The 20,074-nt window shown below is 34.5% G+C and overlaps 3 protein-coding genes across 4 annotated transcripts in view; 1 reads left to right on the forward strand and 2 right to left on the reverse strand.

Annotated features, from left to right (window-relative positions):
* The window catches only part of LOC134846602 (protein SET-like), a 339,248-nt gene that overhangs the window by 148,221 nt on the left and 170,953 nt on the right, over positions 1–20,074 (reverse strand). The gene's annotated exons all lie outside the window — the stretch shown is intronic.
* On the reverse strand, positions 6,352–13,103 carry LOC134846509 (CBY1-interacting BAR domain-containing protein 1-A-like). Its single transcript, XM_063863894.1, has 4 exons — positions 12,824–13,103; positions 12,173–12,378; positions 7,063–7,454; positions 6,352–6,713 (listed from the first exon to the last, which is right to left on the reverse strand). Exons 1-4 carry the CDS (start codon positions 12,930–12,932, stop codon positions 6,482–6,484), a joined length of 939 nt encoding a protein of 312 aa, XP_063719964.1. The 5' UTR covers positions 12,933–13,103; the 3' UTR covers positions 6,352–6,481.
* Positions 13,217–20,074, forward strand: part of LOC134846521 (calmodulin-beta-like) — a 35,987-nt gene continuing 29,129 nt past the window's right edge. The window contains exons 1-3 of one of the 2 annotated variants that reach the window (XM_063863903.1): positions 13,217–13,341; positions 13,813–13,969; positions 16,294–16,477. In XM_063863903.1, the coding sequence (XP_063719973.1) occupies positions 13,826–13,969; positions 16,294–16,477 (328 nt within the window). In that variant the 5' untranslated portion in view covers positions 13,217–13,341; positions 13,813–13,825. The remainder of the gene's footprint in view (positions 13,342–13,812; positions 13,970–16,293; positions 16,478–20,074) is intronic. The other variant, XM_063863910.1, reaches the window with a different exon arrangement.

Here is a 20,074-nt window from a genome sequence, read left to right on the forward strand (position 1 = left end):
TTTTGGGTGTCTGGCAACCAATCATCCATTACTTCATTACTTTGGTCTGCTAAAAGACTCATTTTTTACTTTTTATGCTAAAAGATTGCAGACCAACGTAAATCAACCGACGCATTAATAGACAGGCGTAAAAAGACGCTTAGTACTGGGTAAAGCTTTCCTGGTTAAGCAATTATCTCACGGTTTGTCAAGAGGGTGGGTATTCAAAAGTACCAAAATGATAAATCAGTCCCATTGGTACCGAAATAAAAAATCAATCGCGGTAGTACCAAAAATATTCAATTGGCCTAAGACTATTAAGCCGACTACTTTAAGCCTTTGGCTTAAGGTCGCCGGTGGGCGCGCGTCGCCGCTTCGCGGCGATAACCGGCTCTAATTTTTGTATAGAGTCCTACCCTCTGTTGGCAAGCTCGCAACACGTTGGCGCGACTGCGTCGGTCACTATTCTGCTGTTTAGTTTTCTTTGTTTGAACAGTAGAAAATTAATGTAATAATTCGTTGGCTCACAATTCGACCAATCAGAAATCGAGTTGAATAATTTTGGTACAAATGGGACCGATTTTTCATTTTGGTACAAATGACCGTTGGTACAAATGGGACGTCACCTGTCAAGAGAACTATGAACTTCAAAAACAGTAGTCTCAATTAGCGGCTGATTTAAGCGTCGAATATAAGAACAGAATACTAAAACGGGGGCTATTCTCATGCGCGAAGGACCGAATGCGCGAAAAAACTTAGGAGCGATTGACCGAAAATAAAATTAGCCGAAAGTCAAATTTTGAAAAGATTCAATTGCCATTCAATTAAATGAAGCAATATTTCGCTTCTTTTATAACGAAACCCTTGACATATGAAATTTGTTCCAATTCGGCGGCGGTCAGTGACAATTTGAAAATTTTGCATATTTCTGCTGTTTTTATATTCGGCCAATATCAATATTTTAGTCCCTGGAAACGTTTACTTTCTTTGCAAATTATAGATTACTGAAATCTGATTGGCTGATTGTATTTTCGCGCATTCGGTCCTTCGCGCATACGGGATTCCACCTATTAAAACGGTCGCTACTTCAAGCGTTCGTTGATACCAATCGTGTCGAATGTCAAGCGTTTTGAATAGCTAATTGATTTGAAAAGGGTAGTCTTCTAAAAAAAAAACCTGCCCGCGAATTCGCGAACATCTATAAAATTGAAATATACAAAGTGGTTTTAAAAGTTGTTGGCATTTTTTGTAACGAAGATATCCGGTTGCTGTGAAGGTAGCATCAAATGCTCTGACCACTGAGCTTAGTGAAAAAAAAAATCAAAATATAAAATTTCTTTTGTTTCTACCTGTTTTTAAGAAAAAGAGACTGAGTTAACTAAAAACTGTTAGACTGAGATTAAGAAACTTCTCAAGTACTGTAAAGAATTGAGTTAACTTGTCTCATTTTCAGCGTCATCAATTTCGTCTGAAAATTGATCTATAAATTAACAAATGCAGACCAAAATTTCTTGCCATAACGTTGAATTGTTTATTATGAATTATACCTTACTTCTTTGAGGGCGTCAAAATGCGCAGGAAAAAACATTCTATGCTATAATTCTTTCCCTTCACTTCGACAGTGGTCGGAAGAAAAAGTAGAATCCAATGCTGATTCCAAAGCTATGCCTTTTCTTACGTTCAGCTCAGAAACTAACTTAAACAATTTGATAGTTTTCGAAATTATCAGGGCTAAAATTATTCAAAATTATATCACAATTTTAGGATGGAAAAATTTTTGTTTTGGCTCGTTATGGTTTTTGCTTACTGCTTTTGCTCTTGAAATCAGGTATCAAAACATGAACGTCATATGTGGTCGAGTGCTAAGAAAGATTATAAGCCCTGTGCGCTCGTTTACCTTGATTTTTGAAAATTGCCTAAACTTTTGCCAGTGTCGAGAAAACAGTTTCAAATTATGTTTATAGCCCAACAGCGAGTAAAGTGAGCAAGTAGTGCAAAAATTTGAATATCCAACTGCTGTGGTCGCTTTGAATGATAGATTGTGAGAAGCCTTTAATCGGCAATATTTGACAATTGAAGGCTTCTAACAGTATCTATTATATAGTTAAATGCGGGCTTCACTATCTCGCCATGTGTATACTTTTTCAAAGTATTGTTTTTGCATGTTCAACGAAAGAATTTTTTCACGTTTAAGGTATATCGTACATTGCAATGGTTAAGAATTTTTTCGATTTTCCAGTTTGATGTCAAGGATTAATTCATCAATTTTGACATTAGCAACCATATGGTAGGATGCTATAAGGATTCCCTAGGGGTTATGAATTTGGCCTCCATATACAAATAACAAAATCCTTTCAGTTTACGAGATAAGGCAATTTTCGAAAAACCATGCACTTGAACAAATTCTCAAAGTTTGATATTCTCAACACTGTAGTTGGGTGCTGCCAGTGTACCCTCAGCGATTGCAAATCTCGCCCCAAATCTCTTTTCCCAAATCCTTGTAGTTTTCGAGATATGGCATTTCTTAAGATTTTTTTCAAAAAAATCAAAAAAAAGTTTTAGGAAACAAATTTTACTTTTTGTCTTCAACTCTCGAAATACCCGTTTTTGTAGTCGGGGCTGTCAGAATACTCTCAGGGCTTCAGGGGTTGCGAATCTTGTCTCCAACTATGACTGCTCAAATCCTTGTAGTTTTCGAGATATGACGTGTTTTATGATTTCTATAATTTTTCAGAAAACTTAGGTTTGAAAAATTCAAAAATTTGAAATTTTCAATCTTGAAGTTTTGGACTGCAAAGGTGCAATCACGAACTACAAGTTGCAAATTTTGCGTCCAAATGCGACTGCTCAAGTGCTCTTAGTTTCCGAGATGTGACGTTTGTTATATCTTTTTTTCTCAAAAATGTTCAAAGAACTTAGTTATAAATAGTTTTACAAAGTCTGAATTTCACATCTCTACATTGAGGCTCTTCCATTGCACTTTCAGGAGTTACTAATTTTACCTCCAATTATGACGGAACAAATTCTTATAGTTTCCGGGATGTGACGTTTTATGTGATTTTTTCAAAAATTTCAGAAAACTAGTTTTTTTTTTCAATTTTTGAAGCTCCTAATCCAGTAGTTGGGGCTGTCAAAGTACTCTCTGGAGCTGCTAATCCTGCCTCTAAAAATGACTGCTGAAATCTTTTTCTAAATGAGATATGACGTTTCTTATGTTTTTTTTTTTTCAAAAAAGTTCTTAGAAAGCTTAAGTTTGAAGTATCTCAAAAATTGAATTTCCCAGCGTTGTAGTGTTTGGCACTGCGAGAGTACTCTCAAGATTTGCAAATTTTACTTTCCAATGGGACTGCTCATTGCTTTTAGTTTCCTTGATGCGACGTTTTTTGATGTCATTTTAAACAAGCAAAGCATTATGAATTTTCTTATAGTATGAATTTTCTTTTTTTTTCCAACCTAAGTCGCAAATATTGTTTCGACGCAAATTTTGTCGCTATAAAGTGTGTTCATTTTGATCAAAAACCAGCTGTTAGGTACAGCCAATACTAAGGGTATTAACACAGACTATTTTTGTTCCAGCTTTCGTAAAGAGTAACGGAATATTTGTGCTCGGGGTGGGTTTTTTTTTTCTTCAGGCAAATTTCGACTTTTTAACTAGCCATTTTTGACGGAGTTTTTTTAAAATCTTTCAAAATGTATTGTTTTCTTGGGCTTAAACTTGAAACAGATAATTTACCTGTGATCATTTTTTGTAAAGTTTTTGCGGTTCGAAGTGTGCCAATTTCGGACAATTAACGCGCGAGATATTCCGCGCTATTAACGCAAAAGCCCAGATTTAATCCGTCTTAGAAATCGTTCCAAATTAGTTGAATGAAACTTATTTGCCATAATTTATTTGTTATCAGGAGCGAAATTTATCTTTTTGTTTTTTATATGGCGTGAGGGGATGATTTTCACAAAAAGTCTCATATAAAAAAGAATTTCTTTTTTTTATTACATTTAATTTTTTCCTGTTATTACTGCTCCAGAGACTGCTCTATAAATTGGGACTTGTTAGTTGGTTTTTTTTCAAATTGACTGGTTATGCTAATGCGTCATAATTGGCGTGCGTCACTTAAGAAATTTTGTGTAGACTCAACGTTTTACTCTTTCAGTTTTTCCCCGTAGCGTTATCGGTCATGTTTTTGCGTGTGTATGCGAAGTGCAACTTCGCCTCTATTTACGCAAGCAAAGCTTGTGCTATAATATGAATTATCTTTTTTTACCAACCTAAGTCGCAAATATTGTTGCGACGCAAATATTGTTGCGATAAATGGTGTTCATTTTGAAAGTGTTCATTTTGGTCAATAACCAGCTTTTAAGTACAGCCAATGCTAAAGATATTAACAGTGTCTATTATTGTTCCAACTTTCGTAACGAAGGTAACGGAATATTTGTGCTCGGGGTTGTTTTTTTTTTTCAGACAAATTTTGACTTTTAACTAGCTATTTTTGACGGAATATTTTATTATTTTTCGAATAGTATTGTTGTCTTGGGCTTAAATTTTTAAGTATATTTAACCTGTGATCATTTTTTGTAAAGTTATGGGAGTTTAATGAATGCCATTTTGGCCAATTTCGGACAATTAACGCGCGATATACTCCGCGCTACTAACGCGTGAGCGGAAATTTAATCCGTCTTAGAAATCGTTCCAAATGGGTTGAATGAAGCTTTTTTGCCATAATTGATTTGTTACTAGGTGCAAAACTCATCATTTTGATTTTTATGTGGCGTGTCGGGTAATGATTTTCACAAAAAATCTCAAATAATTTTTTTTTTTTCATTTTTATTACATTTGATTTTTTCATATTATTACTTTTCCCTTGACTGCTCTATAAATTGAGGCAAGTTAGTTGGTAATTTTTTTTCAATTTGACTTGTACTGCTAATGCGTCATAATTGGCGTGCGTCACTTAAGAAACTTTGTGTAGAATCAAAATTTTACTCATTCAGTTTTTCCCAGCAGCGTTATCGGTCATATTTTTGTTTGTGTATGCGAAGTGCAACTTCGCCTCTGTGTGAAATATTTTTAAAAACTCCACAGAATTTTATGATTTTTCAAAATTTAATTAAAAAAAGCTTGAATAAAACTTTTTTTTACAAAATTTGAAATTACGATTCATGGAATTGGGTGCTATCAGAGTACACCCAAAGGATGCAGATCTTATTTCCAATATCTTCAGTTTTTATATTCTGTTAAAAACTCGAAGCAACGGAGGTGCGTTACACGCTAGTATCATTTCAAGACATCATTAATAGCTAATTAATTTCAAAAGAAAGATTTAGTTCAGCTCTGTAAAGTGGAAGGCAAACTCCGCTATCGAACAGCAAAAGTGTGAACGTCACGAAAAACGTGGTCGATTTCCTTTCAAAAGTGGAATTTAAGTTTCAGATTTCACAGCGAAATACCTATTGATCCAGTTTTATCAAACTAGGTCAATTTTTAATCAAAAAATGCCAAGCATAAATGAATCTAGAAATAAATCTAGAGCTCTAAGGGCATCAATTTTTGTTTGAAATTCTAAAGCTGAGATTTTTTCAGAAAAAAAACAGGCCAGTATTTTCATCTCAAAAAATTTGGAACCAGAATTTTTAAAATAACTTTTCTATAGATTTCTATTCGTTATACTTCCCATAGCAAGTGCCTAGCTATTTATTGTTATTGTAGGCTGTTATATGCATTCTTTTTGTTCCCAACTGGTTCAAAATTCTGCTTCACTCCCTGTTTTGTTTTTAACTTCATTCGATCAAAATTATCAGCATATAGATTTCAGTGATTTCTGAGGAATCTGTAAAAAATTAGTTTAACTCCATGTTTTGATTTTAACTTCGTTCGATCAAAAATATCAGCAAATAGATTTCAGTGATTTCAGAGGAATCTGTAAAAAAAAATTAGTTAAAAAATTAGTAAAAAATTAGCTTAAACTGAGTTCCATTGAAATGTCAGAAGTTTTCGATCTCGACAGATTTTTACAATAAATTAACTACTTAGTAAATCTCGTATCACTTTGCATAATAGAGAACTTTTTCTTATTCCAATTCTTAACTATTGTTGTACATCTGTCTTCATAATAATGAGTTTTTCTTTTAACTATGAGTGCCCACGTTTTATGTTGTAGCAGTAAATTTATAGGAGGAGATAACGAGGAGAGTTATGCAAGGAGTAGCTTCTCAATTCTCAGGAGAATTGAGAAATTACTCTTTCAACCCAATTGCATTCAACTCGACTGGTTTAAAAAGGTTGAACAAAAAATTGCAAGAGGGGTAAAAGTTTCAGATGTTGAACAACCACACATGTCTGTCCTCTGCACTTTCATGACTAAAAAAATAATATGCTTCATTTTGTTATTGCTGAGATAAATCAAATATTCCGATTCAATTGAGTCTTAATAGCAAAACTGGTCAAGAAATAGGATGCTTACTATAAAGTACATAGCTCAGTATAAATATCTTTCTAGGAGTGCGTCTATTTGCGTGAGTTGTGTGTTGGCTCTGCAGTAGTTTCGTCATCTTCATAGCTCTCTTCATCCTCCTCTTCATCTTCTCCGTCCTCTGTCGAGTATTCATCGCCTTCCTCCTCATTGTCTTCATCCTCCCCTCCACGTCTCTTTTCTGAGGCTGACGCAGCAGCATTTGACCTACTTGTGACGTTACTCATCTCACTGCTGTCTTCTGTCGTTAGAAGAACACCGGGAGGTCTACAAATTGGTAAACACAGACTAATATTAGTAACAACTCGAGGCTCTTTAACCGTTTCCACTAGCCTGCGATTTTGAAAATGTAAAATTTTTGTTCAAAATTGTGTAACATTGATCCAACTTGATCAGAGCCATTGCTTAAACCGTGGACTTGGTCTTTATGACAGGTGGAGTGGAAGTGCTGAAATGCGAATTCGAAGCTCATAACTTCTCATTTCGTTAATGTTTATCTCTGTGAATCATGTGTTTTCTCATATTCTCTTTTTTCACTTAGACACCATTTTTCTTTTAAAAAACACATCGAATTTTGAAACATTATGCTTCTAAAACATGAAATAGAAATATTTACCGGATAGATTGGCGAAATTCTTCCAAGTCCTGTTCAACATCAAAGACGTCTACTGCCCTGTACATACTCGTGTATATCTCCAGTGCTTTTGCGTGGAACATCATTTCAATGTGAACAAAATCGTGTAATATCTGCCGCATGTCTGCCACTCGGCGCTCCTCGAAGGTATGACATCCCTGGTCTAGAACCTTGGCATGCTTGTCTGCCTCGGCCTTAGTCTTTCGCAAGTCACTCTGGGCTTTGCTGACTGAATTGATGTTCTGCTCCTTAGTGCCAAGCTGCTCCACTTTCTTGTGCTGATTCTTTTCTTGTTTGTAAGCATTCAAAGTCGCTTTTAAGTCGTTTTTAGCCTGCTTGCAGTGCTTCTTGTAATCTTGAAGAGGTTGAACGACCTAAAAAAGCAGCATTTAAATCCCTATCTGTACTTTCTAAAAAGCTGTAGTTCAAATATTTCTTTTCAAAATGCTGCATAGAGGCGCGAATTTAGAGGACAGAGCTTTTTTGGCTAACTGAAAATTTTCCAGTGAAAAAAATCTATTTTTTATATTTTAATTTTTTGTTGAGACGGTTTTGCTAGTGATTTAACTGCACAGCACGGATTTTCTAGTGAATTATCTAAATCTCCTTATATGCGGGTTTCATTATTTCGCCATGCTTAAGTTTTTCAACGTAGTGCTGAAATGAATTTAAAATGACCATTCATAGAGAACAAAAATTGAAAACTCAAATGTGTTTTTCTCAAATTGGGTTAAGATAAGACAAAAAGTGAAGAAAACAAAAGTTGCTTGAAGTTTCATCAAAAATAATATGGTGCAATTTTCCCCCAACATTCTTAATCACAATTTTACTTCAAATTTGGGTCAATTTGGCTTTTTTAATTAATCAAAAATTACGCTGAAGCTAACGAGTTAATTAATAAGAGAGTTATATTAACAGAAACCTCTTACACAGTTCAACAAATTTCTAGAAAAACAAAACTTCCAAAAAGTGGCGTAAAGTGTTTAAATTTTGCCAGAGATTTTGATTTTTATACAGTCAAAAGACCTTTTTGGCTATACACCATAAATATATACAGATTTTTCGAAGCTGTAATCTTCTAGAATTTTATTGAGCTCTGTAAGAGGCTTCTGTTGATATAACTTTCCCTCAGTTAACTTGGTAGTTTCAGCGTAATTCTTGCTAACTAAAAAGAACCAGAACAACCCTGTCAGGTCAAAATTTGGAAGAATTTCGGGGAAAAAATTGCACCATATTAATTCTGGTGAAATTCTAGGCAACTTTTATCCTGTTGACTTTTTTCCTAATCTTAACCCGATTGAAAAAAAACACGATTGAAACTTCAATTTTTGTTCGTTTTGTCCGAATAATTTTAATCTGCATTATATTATTAATGCATGCTTAACAGAAAAATTTTTTTCACTTGTAAGCTTTGTACATTGCAATGGTTACGAAATTTTTTTGGTTTTACAGTTTAAATTTAGTGTTGATTTTGTCGATTTTGAAATTAGCACCTCAATACTGGGAAGTTGTTAAGATTTTCCAGAAGTTTCGAATCTTGTCTTTACATATGACTCCTCAAATCCTTAAAGTTATTGAGATATGATTTTTTTTTGCCAGAGAGCTTAGATTCACGGTCAGATAACTTAGATTTGAGTTTTAAGAAAAAAAAGGAAAACTCTCAACTCTTTAGTTAAGTAATTATGAGGGTACTCTCAAGAGTTGCATTCAAGTTTCACTGCTCAATTGCATTTAATTTTCAAGATGTAGAGTTTTTAATGTTTTTTTAAAGGTCTTCAAAGAATTTGGTTAAATAAATTTAAAAAAACTTCTTTAAAATTAAATTATCATCTCTATAGTGAGGCGATGTCTGGGTACTCTCAGAGATTGCAAATTTTGCTTCCCATATGAGTGCTCGAATAAACTCTTGTAGTTTTCGGGATGAGAAGTTATTTGTGATTTTTTCATTTTTAACAAAAAAAATTTTTACTTTAAGTTTTTTAAATTGTTTGAAAAAATCATAAGTAAATTCTCATTCCGAAAACTTCAACAATTTATTTGAGCACTTATATGGGAAGCAACATTTGCAATCTCTGAGAGTACCCTATCCAATCATGTAGTTGGGTACTGTAATTTTTTTAATTCTTGCGTTCAAATCTTGGCGTTTTAAAACAATTTTTTTTTTAATTTTAAGAAAATTTATAATTTAAAAATTTGAAGTTCCCAACCCTGTAGTTGGGTGCTGTCAGGTTATTTTCAGGGGCTGCAATTCTTGCCTTCTAATGTGACAGCTCTCCAATGATTTTGGTTTCAGAGACATGGCATTTTTTTATGATTTCTCGAAAGGTTTTTAAAACTGAGATAAAAAGTTTCTTAAAAGAAAAATTGAATTTCCCAACCAGAGTTTTGCCAGTGTAGTCTCAAGGATTGAAATTTTTTTCTCTAATTATGACTGTTAAAATTGTTCTGACTTTCCAAGTTGATTTTAAAAAAGCCTTACGAATTGCTTGAATTGTGTGATCTCAGGGTACTCTCAGAGGTTGCACTTTTTCCATCCAAGTTTGACAATCATCTTTTTTTTTCCAATATAAGCCATACTTTCAAAAGAGTTATTCTGAAAAAATTCAACAAATTTTCAACGCTATGATGGGGTGCTGTTAAGTTACTCTCAGAAATTTCATACCCGGTCTCCAATTATGACTGCTCATTTTATTTCACTTTTTTAAATATGAAGTTTATACGATAATTCAAAAAATTTTATAAGTTAACTTTCAAAAAATAACGTTTTTCAAAAAATTAAATTTTTCGAAGCATTAATTGGGAGACGAACTACCAGCGGTTGCGAATGTCGCCTCTATTCTGAAATTTTTGCTCAAAATGTTTGAATTTTTAAAATTCCCATGTCTTATGATTATTCAATATTTTTAAATTAATTAAGGCTGAAACTTAAAAAATTAATATTTTTACTTACACTGTGTTTATCTATTGATTGCAAAAATGTTTTACGTACAAGCTTCTGAAAAAAAAACAAATTAAGTTAAGCAAGAGTTTCTTTCATGAAGTAAGTTGATCAGCTTTTTTGAACACCACATGAATTGATTTGAAAAGCCTTTAACACCACTGTCATAGAATTGATTTGAAAAGCCTTTAACACCACTGTCATAATTTTTTCTTTTGCAAATGATGCGAAGTTCCGCTTTTTCTTTGTACAATCTCTGTACTAATACAATTCTAAATTTAAGTCAGAGTGAGCCCCAATGTTGAAGGATGTTTCTCATTTTTTTTTTGTCGGTTTTTGATAGCCATAAAACTTAAACTTTCACAAAAAAACGCTCATTTCATTTATTTGAAAACTATTTTACTCGAGAAAAGAAAAGAGTCGCTCATGCGCAATTATATTGTGGGTTTTTTTATCAGGCAACTGCTAATAGAAAAATTCAAAAAATTAACCGTTATTCAAAGAAGAATTATGTGACAATAGCTTATGTTATTTGAAATTCAAAAACAAATCAATTTTGGAAAAAAAACTTTTCCAGCGGAAAAAAGTAGCAAGGGCATTGTCATTATTTTGTAGTACCGGCTTGAATTCCACACACGAAAAATTTATAGCCAAATACAAAAACATAAGGTTTTTGTTAATAGTTTTGAGTGAACTATGAACTATGATCTCAATTAAAAATTTCTCACATGCAAGTGCCTGTGAGATTTCTTTCCCCCAACCAATGGGGTTTTGTGTGTTGGAAAACTGTTGGTTATTGTGTTTTCGGAGTAAACACAAAAAAATTTTACCAAAACTCGAAAAATAATAAAATTTTTAATGTATGGAAAAAGGCTTGTCATATGATTTCCATTTATGAAAAAAAAATTTATCGCAGAGTTTTTTTTACAAGTTTCTGTGGGTATGCAACTGTAAAAAATTGTATGACAAGCATTATGAAAACTAAATAAAAAGCATTTTCGGTCAATCTGGTTAATATACAATTTTTTGACGCAAATAATTTTATTAACAAAATCGGCTCCATTCCAGTTTCCCACCCCCTCGTAAAATTACAAAACAAAGCTGTTCATAAATTGTTCACACGGTAATTTGCATGTTAGAAATGTTGTAGAAATTTGTTCACCTGTTCACGCTGACAAGTTTCAATGCAGTTTATAACATCAAAAGTCATTTTTAATAGATTTTGATTAATTGGATTTCAGAAAAAATCAAAGGGGGGGACTGGAAAAGAGCCCAAAAATCGAACTTGAAATTTTGCGCTCTGATGTGCTCAATTTTATGCAAAAATGCAATTTGATAATAAGTGTAGTTCATGCTCAGCTGAAAGTATTACGAGGCCAAGCTGTGCTTTTAAGTCAATTGTAAGCAGATTCCGCATCAAAGACACTCGCTTTGATCTTTTTTGTTTTTTCGTTATTTTTTATCGTTTCGACAAAATTTTAACATGTTTAAAGACTTGTACCTGGATTCCAGAAAAATACAAACACCAAATTGTGCCCAGTTTGACCTGGTAATGATGCTGTTAGTCTCAAATTATTTTTTTCACGTTCAAAAAGTTCATCCGCTTGAATGGTTTCGGGTTCTTTTTTTCTTGACTTTTTTCGATAACTAGACTTTTTTCCCACGAACAACTTCCTTCACTTTTTGCCGACATGCTCAATTCTGGCGTGCTCAAATGCTGATATGTTCAATATCTTCAAATAAAACTACTTTTTTGTTCATTTGAGGTAGAATTTGGATTTCATGTTTTTGTCCTGATTTTTTCGGATGACTTTCAGTTTTTTTTTCAAATGCTATCTATATTATCTGTTACGCTTTTCAAGCAGTTGTTTTCCAAAATTAAAGTTTTTAGCAAAAAGTTTTAGTTTTTCAATAAAAAGTTATCAAAAGTTATAATTGCCGCTCGGTCATTGATTCTCAATGTTTTTAAGGCTTTTTCTGATCATTGCTCAAGGCAAAGGTGTAAAACTTTGTAGATGGAATTTTTGATTTTTTTTTTCAAGTTGGTTTTTCAGCTTAATTTTTTTGAAATAAGTCTTCCTTGATTTTTCAAGATCATTCAATATCTTGTAATGCAGTGTTTTAATAATGAGAGAGGTCTAAAGTGGGACGTACTTTGTGTTCCAATCGCTCTATCTCTGTTTGTCTGTAGTCTTGTATCAGGGACAGGAACTGAGCCGTCTGCTGCAGCGACTGCTTGCCCGTCTTGTGCTCGTGGTCTGCTGCATGTAGAAGGTCCTCTGCCAAAGTATCTCCTTTGTCTCTCAATCGAGCTGTTTTCCGTGCAAATCCGGAAAAATCTTCGCACAGCTTTCCGAGGTCTTTACAAGGATGTTTTCAAGCTCATTTTTGAATCGATTTATCCCCCAATAGATTTATTAACCCAATTTAAAATCTTAGCCTCACATAAAAAAAGGCGGCTATTTTGTATTTTAATCAGGGCGTGGTAAGCTGCAGCCTGTTTTCTACTTTCTCAGGCTCCTTTTTACTTCCATCTATTTGATTTTTAATTTTGTTCCTATATTGTTGTTCCCACATGTAAATAGAACGTATGGTAAGCAAACGAATTATTCCGAACATATTTTGGCATGATGTCTTACATTCTAACACAGAACGTATCCAATTTTTTGTTGACGAAGAAGCCGGATCTCTAACCCCTTCCTTTCATCAGTACTTACAAAAAAAGCTTCAATTCAGAAACACTTTTTTAAAATATAAAGATTCAAAAACTTGTATAAAAACCTTAAAATAAGTTTGAAAACTACCCTTTTTCACATTCATTGATGCGTTTCTCAACATCTGACAGTTGTTTTTCTCTGGTCAGGAAACCGCCGGAACCCGCTGTAGACATGCCAGTAGTGTTGCCGGTATTCATCGTAAAACAAAACGGTAACTGCCAATCAAAATTAATATAAAGAGTTTTCACTTCGCTTTTCAGAGCACAGTTTTATTGCATTCGATCTATAATTTTGGTTTAAAGTACTTGGCTTATGTGAAGGTACACTCAAATGAATGCACGTGCGCTCTGTTTTTATTTTAATTTGTGTGTCTTTTTTTTCAGTCGATCTAAATTTTATTTGCATGAATGTATGTAAAAATGTAAAAAAAAACCTTCTATGACTAAAGATGAATTAAAATGTGGTGCTTAGCTGGAGCTCGGTCACCGGTTATGGTATGTTAAAGATGAGGTGTGCTATCAAACTTCGAAGAGCTGTATATTTTGTTACGCTCTTAATAATTTATAGTTTATAGAATTCTATCGTTTAAATTTAGCTGTTCTGAAGGCTCGTTTTAAGTCCCAGTTTCTTCAATTGAAAAAAAAATGCGCGGACAGGAACTCTTTAATTTTGTGAAAAGTTAGGGAACAAATTAGTTATATTGACAAATTATTTCAAATTGAAAAACTTATTTTTATTTTTTGGCTAGTCTGGAAAAAGTGACTAGCAAGATTATCACAAAAATTATCTTTTTTTTTAAAATGGTGTTATTATTTGGACTGCTAAAAAGTGATTTATTCTTCATTAAACTATACAACCATTAAAATAGAACAATCGCATTAAAATAAGCAAGTAGCCTTGGCGTTAAATTACAAAATAACCTTTTTTACATCGCCATTATATTCGGCGATAACTTTTGTTAATATGCTGTGGGAATAAGGCTCTAAGGTAACGATCAAAATAAGCATTTAGTTAATTTTTTACGGACGAAACCTTGAGAGGCTGGGACCTAAGAAGACCCTTTTTGGAACCCTATAGAATAGTAATAGTGATGGGGGAGCAAGATGAAGGGTTAAAGATACGACTGATGGATCAGCATGCCATCCCTGAGGAGGAACAACAACGGGTGCTGCACATGTTGAAACAACACAATATCTCAGACGACCACTTCAAATTCTACCTCAGCTCATTCAAGGTGCGCAGGCTTTTGTTACCCTTGCGATCAGTAAGTGTATTGCAATCGGTACTAAACTTTTCCCCCATCTGTTCTAGAGGTAGCACATTTTCTTGAGACGGCTAAGGCTTGCGCTTCGGATCCTGCCAGAACCTGTTTTTTTTTTTGCAAACTGAACTTTTTCGGCGATTTTAAATTTTTGTCTGTCTGCTTATTTTTACCGGCTTAGTTCCCGCAGAAACAACTTTTTTGGAAATTCGACTTCTTTTGAGCATTCTGAAAGCTTTTTTTTCCGGAAACTTTAGTTTTTTTTGCAATTTTTCAAAGTTTTTATGTCAAATAGATTTTCTTTTTTTGATTTGATGCGAAGCTCAGCTTCGCCTCTGGGTTCAAATAAAGTTTTTGTTTTTTTACCGGTTCACATCCATCTCGTAGGATTACAAAATAAAATTGTTCAAATCTGTAGATTTGTCACACTGGCTTATTTTTGAATGCAATCTTATTTCACAAATCAATTTGGGAAGTTGCATACCAGCAAAAATCAATGGCTGCAATAGTGAGCCCAAAAGTTAATTAGGTTTCCAATTATATATGCACATGAATAAGTTCAGTCAGACAAATCAGCTGTTTTTATTGTTATTCTTTTTTATTTGAATGCAGAAAAAGTTCCCATCAGCCCGAGGATGCTAAAATTCTTATACAGAACACCAGCTTGCTTCTAGAACAAATATTTCGGGGGTTGAGAAATTAGACGATAAGCAAATTAGACGGAGGTACTTAAAAGGAAATTAAACGGTTTTGCAAAACTGCAATTGTGAGAAAATAGACGAAAGTGAGAGAAATTAACTTTGTTTGCACACAAATTTCGTTAGAAAAATAAAATTGTTTGTAGACAACAGTTCAATTTCGGTGACCGGAAACTTTACAAGTCAATCATGCATAATTTATTCAATTCAAAACTCTAATATTCAGATTTCACATTTTATGTTCTTTTAAACTAATTGTTTTGATAGGTATTGACATTTTATGTTCTTTTTGTATTTGTGAAACTTGACTCTTAAGAAAAAATGTTGTTGGCCTTTTCCTTTTCATAGCTTTTTCGTCTAAAAAGCCAGATATGCAAAAAATAAATTCCGTCTAATTTCGTTTTTGTAGTATCTGTCTAATTTGCTTATCGTCTAATTTCCTAGGCCCCAAATATTTCTAGAGGGGGGGGGGGGGCGTTCAACAGTGCCGAAGTACAACAGTGCCGAGAAAGGCGGGAAAACTTCAGAATAATTTCAACGCATTGTCTAAAAAACGAGAAATTACTGACGCTAATTATCAAAGAAAACCACTCCAATTTCGGCGCCAAAAATGTCTGCAACTGCAAATTAAACGACTATTTTGGCGCCAAAACGTCTAAATTGCAAACTTTCTCTCCCAAAACTTTTAATTGCCACTTGAGATTGTAAACGTTTGCCGTTTAATTTTTGGGTGCGTATTCATAGGTTCCAAAATGAAAAAGCAGTCCCATAGGTTCCAAAATAAAATAGCAGTAGCATAAGTTCCAAATTTTTTCAATTGGTCAAAAGACTAAATTAACCGAGTCTCGGTTTAAGGTCGCCGGTGGGCGCGCTACGCGCGCGTCGCCGCTTTGCGGCGATAACCGGCTCTAAATTTCGTATAGAGTCCTACCCTTTGGTGGCAAGCTCGCAACACGTTGGCGCGGCTGCGGCAGTCACTATTCTGCAGCTTGAGTTTAAGCTGGTTGAACAGTAAACAATCAATCCATAAATTCGCTGGCTCAAATTTCAACCAATCAGAATTCAAGAAGATAAATTTTGGAACTTATGCGACTGATTTTTTATTTTGGAACCTATGAATATTGGAACCTATGGGACTTCACCAATTTTTGATTGCCGCTTTTAATATGTGGAAATTTGTTCATATTTTCGGCACAGCTGAACAAAGTTTTCATTTTCGGCACTGTTGAACAAAGTTTTCATTTTCGGCACTGTTGTACTTCGGCACTGTTGTACTGCCCCTTCTAGAGCAAATAAGATCCACGCTGCACTTTTAAAAAATGAAATCAATTTACCACATTTCTGTGTTTTCTGATCCTTTATTATGGTCCGGTACGTTTGATTCCTAGCACCACAAGAAATATGAATACTGCTGCGTACAATTTTTGGTAATCTGATCGAGTCCTTCAAAAGTAGGTGACCAATGTGTTTGAAATCATCTCAGCTGCCCATTTCTGTATTAGGATGCCTCGAAGCTCAAGGATCCTGACTTAGGCAAACAGCAACTGTTCAGTTGACTTTGTATCCCTGTTATCTACTCTATCTGTGGCCTTTTTTCAGTTCTTCGACAGAGACCCAGAGGATAATACTATCAAAAATGATGAGCTAGTGGATGCTCTCCGCTGCTTCGGACTCAACCCCTCCGGACAGGATGTGCAGCAGCTGCTAATCGAATTCGACACCAACAGTAAGCCAGAGTCATCAAGTAGTGTGTCTGCTGGAAGCCACAGCACTCACCATAAGAGTAAGGATATGAAACAGGGTTCACTGACCTCCCTTATGATATTTAACAGTTCTGCACCCGCTGTATTGCACTTTAATACGCATCATTTTTCAACAAAAATAACCCGTCTGAACTGGATTGTTTTTAGTATATATCTGAGTTAGGACCGAGGTGGTTAACTCATAGAGTAATTTCGGATAGGGTACACCGTCTGCTCGTCACGCTATCTTATTTTCGGCCGGATAGATTCGTGCAACTTCTTAGTCTAATACCGATCCTAATCTTACTCTTATACTATCTAGTCTCAGGTTGTTTAACTAGTCTCTGCTAGGCTCAATAGATCTAGGGTATACTGGTTTATTGCGGCTGCTAAAGTCTTCTTGGAGAGTCCAAATAATTTCTAAGTTAAATTCAAATCTCTCTGGTGCTGAAATTACAAGTAATTTCAGCACTTACAAATAAGTGGGTTGTTAGTTAGATGGATCATGATTGGTTAATATTAAATACTTTACAGTGGTAAAATATCTAATTTATCCAATCATAAAATGTAGTTTAGATCAGGTTCCACCCATCCGGGTTTTACAGAGTTTTTTAGAATAGTCTTTCTGCAATTCAAAGGATGGATGATGGACGTTGGTATTTGGCGAACATCATATTTCTTCTGGGTTCTCTTGTTAGAGGAGTTCCAGGTTCAATCGTTGTGTCTTCTCATGACAACGACTGGGTTTTCGCAACAAACTCAAATCTGATTTCAGAATGGTTGGCTATGACAGGTTTTTCCGTTTCATGTACAGAACTTCTTTTGTGTTTGACCTTGTCTGGGAATGGCGTGGAGATTGTGCGTGGAGGGGATGCCTGGTTACTCGGATCTGTACGTATACTTGAGCATCGAGGTGGTCATTGGTCTAGTTCAATGAAGTCCTTTTCTGCGAAGTCAAGTCGTACTCTAAATCCTTTGAGTTGTGATTGTGGGCGGCATATTGATTGTGGTTGGCCATTCTTTTTCGAGTGTAGTGGGGTCATTTTGTCTTTGGATGTTCGTCTTTGGTGTTGTATGCTGATCTATATACTGCAAGGTATAATTTACATTTATAAAATTTTTATTAGTTTGGTGTTTTAATTATGATTTTGGTTAGTTGTTTTCAGAAAAGCTTTTTGTTTTAGTTCGGTTATTTTGAAGAGTTACTCACCCTTGAGTACCTCTTATTAAAAATAGAAGTGTGGTCACAAAGCGTGGATGTAGCGCGGTGGGTTAGGCCGGCTATAGAGCATGCTCAGGACGTCCTCTCTGGTGGGTTAGGCCAGGAGTGGGAGTATGATTTCGTGCGGTTTTTGTGAGAGGTCCTGTTATGTGATAACGTTTTATGTTGGGTTTATTGTGGTTTTTCTTATGTTTCGTTGGTTGTGTCCTTTTTTCAAAAATCAAATTGTTTTTGGTATGGGTTTGTCTTTCGACTTTTTTGTGTTTTATTATTTCTTTCTTAGACTTTATAATAGTCTTCAAAAGAATAAATTATCCAGTTTTAAACTGGGTTAATCCGGTTTGGGTACCGTTGGTTTCCTTTTCTTAGTCATGCTGTTATTTTATGATTTGTTGTGTTTAGTAAGCTGCATTGGTTAGTTTTGTTTAGTATATAATTCCTTTCCAACCGGGTTAAAGAAAAGTTTGAAACTTGTTATCGTGTGTTAGAGTTGTTGAGTGTGAAAACTTGAAACTGAAATTCATTATTTTAAACAATTCTTCGTGGGCGAGCTGAGCGAGTTTGGATAGAATTTTTGTGCGAGTGAATGAAAATATCAAAAGGTTAGTACTGCATTTTCGTTTTATCAATTCACTACATAGAATTCAATTTTACTGCTAGTTTTTGGGAAAAATTAAGTTACAAATTTTCATCATTATTAGATTTACTGCTTGTGGGGAAACAATTTATAAATTAATTTACTACATTGGTATGAATTTTATTTAAATTAGCTTGTGCAAAATATTAATAGAGTTTTGAACAATTTGAAGAAGTTTTCTATTTTTGATTTTTCTTTTGTGTATTTTGCAGATGATCGTGGGATGAAGACTAAAAATCTAAATAAGACATGGATAAAGAATGGTTAGTGTTTTGTTTTAAGTTTATTAGTTAAGAATATATATAAATTATACTTACCTGTTAGTCGTCGGGGAAAAAACCATGGGGGAAGATGTCGTGTATTATGTCGGAATTTGTTAGTAATTTTGCTAGTATGCGAATGATGTTTTTAGTTTGAAGCAGTGGCCAAAGCAATTGAAGTGCTTTAATGGTTTTTAGTTCTTCAGTGCCAACTGCAAACTCATAAGGTGTGTTTTGGATGAGATTATATAATTTGTGATTATATTTAGTGTTGTGGATGAATTCTAATATGGGGATTTCTATAGGTTGAACAAATTCATGTGGGATAAGGAAGGGTCTGGATTCTTCTGCGTTGAAGGTCTTTGTGATGGGACAAAAAATATACATTTGGGTTATGGGATCATAATTGCGAAGAATACCGTGAAGGTTAGTATCTTTGATGCAATATGTGAAATTAAGAAAAAATGGTGTAGTGTATTTAGAGTTAATAAATTGAAAACGATGGTGTGGTTGTCTTGATGGAGTGTGTAATTCAAAGTGATTTTGTATGAAGCGGTAATATGTATATGTGTGGGTTTGTTTAGTGTGTAACATAATGTCGTGTGAGCAGTGCAAATCTCGTTCATGTGGTGCAAGGAAATGAAAGGTTAGTGAAAATAATGGAAATTTTTCTTTAAAACTTTTGTAAGCTTGTGTGTCGGTTAGTGCTTCTGAAATGATGTGGTCAAAGTTGCGATCAAATATATTGAGTGTAAATACATATGGTGTTTTAATGAAGAATTTTTCTGTGATTTGTGGGTTAGCGAACCGATCATCATCTAAAAATTGGTCTTGGTTAGTTCGGATGATGTTATGATCGTAATATTCTAGCGTATATTCGTTAGCTCGGGGTGCAGTGTATGTTTTTAGTGACTTTTTATATCCGATGTAAGTAAATTGTCTATGTGTTAGTGGTGTAGTGAGTCGATATAGCATATTTTGATGTCTTTCAATATCGATGTGAGTATTAGATAAAGGTAGGCAAAGGGGGTTAGTAAAATGATAATATGATGTCCAATGGAGTGTAGGCATTAAAACGTGTTCGTCTACAAAATTACGCGTTTCGTTAGTGTCGTTAGGGGTGTTTAAAGTATATTGTGGAAATGAAGGTAAGGTGATTGCTAAAATTTCTCTCGTGTTAGTGTGATTTGGATGATTAATATATTCACGGGCTGTTCCTGGTTTTGTTGGAAATGGATGGTTTAGGAATTTTCTTTTGAAAGTGCGGTAAGCTCTACTAGTGTTAATTGATGATTCGGTGGATGTGGATGATGGTGCTAATGATGCGGTATAAGCTGAAGAGGGTGTAGGGGTAGGTGGGTTTGATGATTCTATGGTTGATGAAATCTGGTTTATAGTTGAGGTGTCAAGGTGGAAGGGTTGTTGTTGTAAGGTGATAAAATTATCTAGTTCTTGGGAGATTTGGGGGGTGTCTGGAGAATTGGATGATCGGTCTGAATGAAGTGAAGAGTAGGTTGGG

The sequence above is a fragment of the Symsagittifera roscoffensis genome, chromosome 1, assembly GCF_963678635.1.
Source record: "Symsagittifera roscoffensis chromosome 1, txSymRosc1.1, whole genome shotgun sequence".
NCBI classification, from domain to species: domain Eukaryota; kingdom Metazoa; phylum Xenacoelomorpha; order Acoela; family Convolutidae; genus Symsagittifera; species Symsagittifera roscoffensis.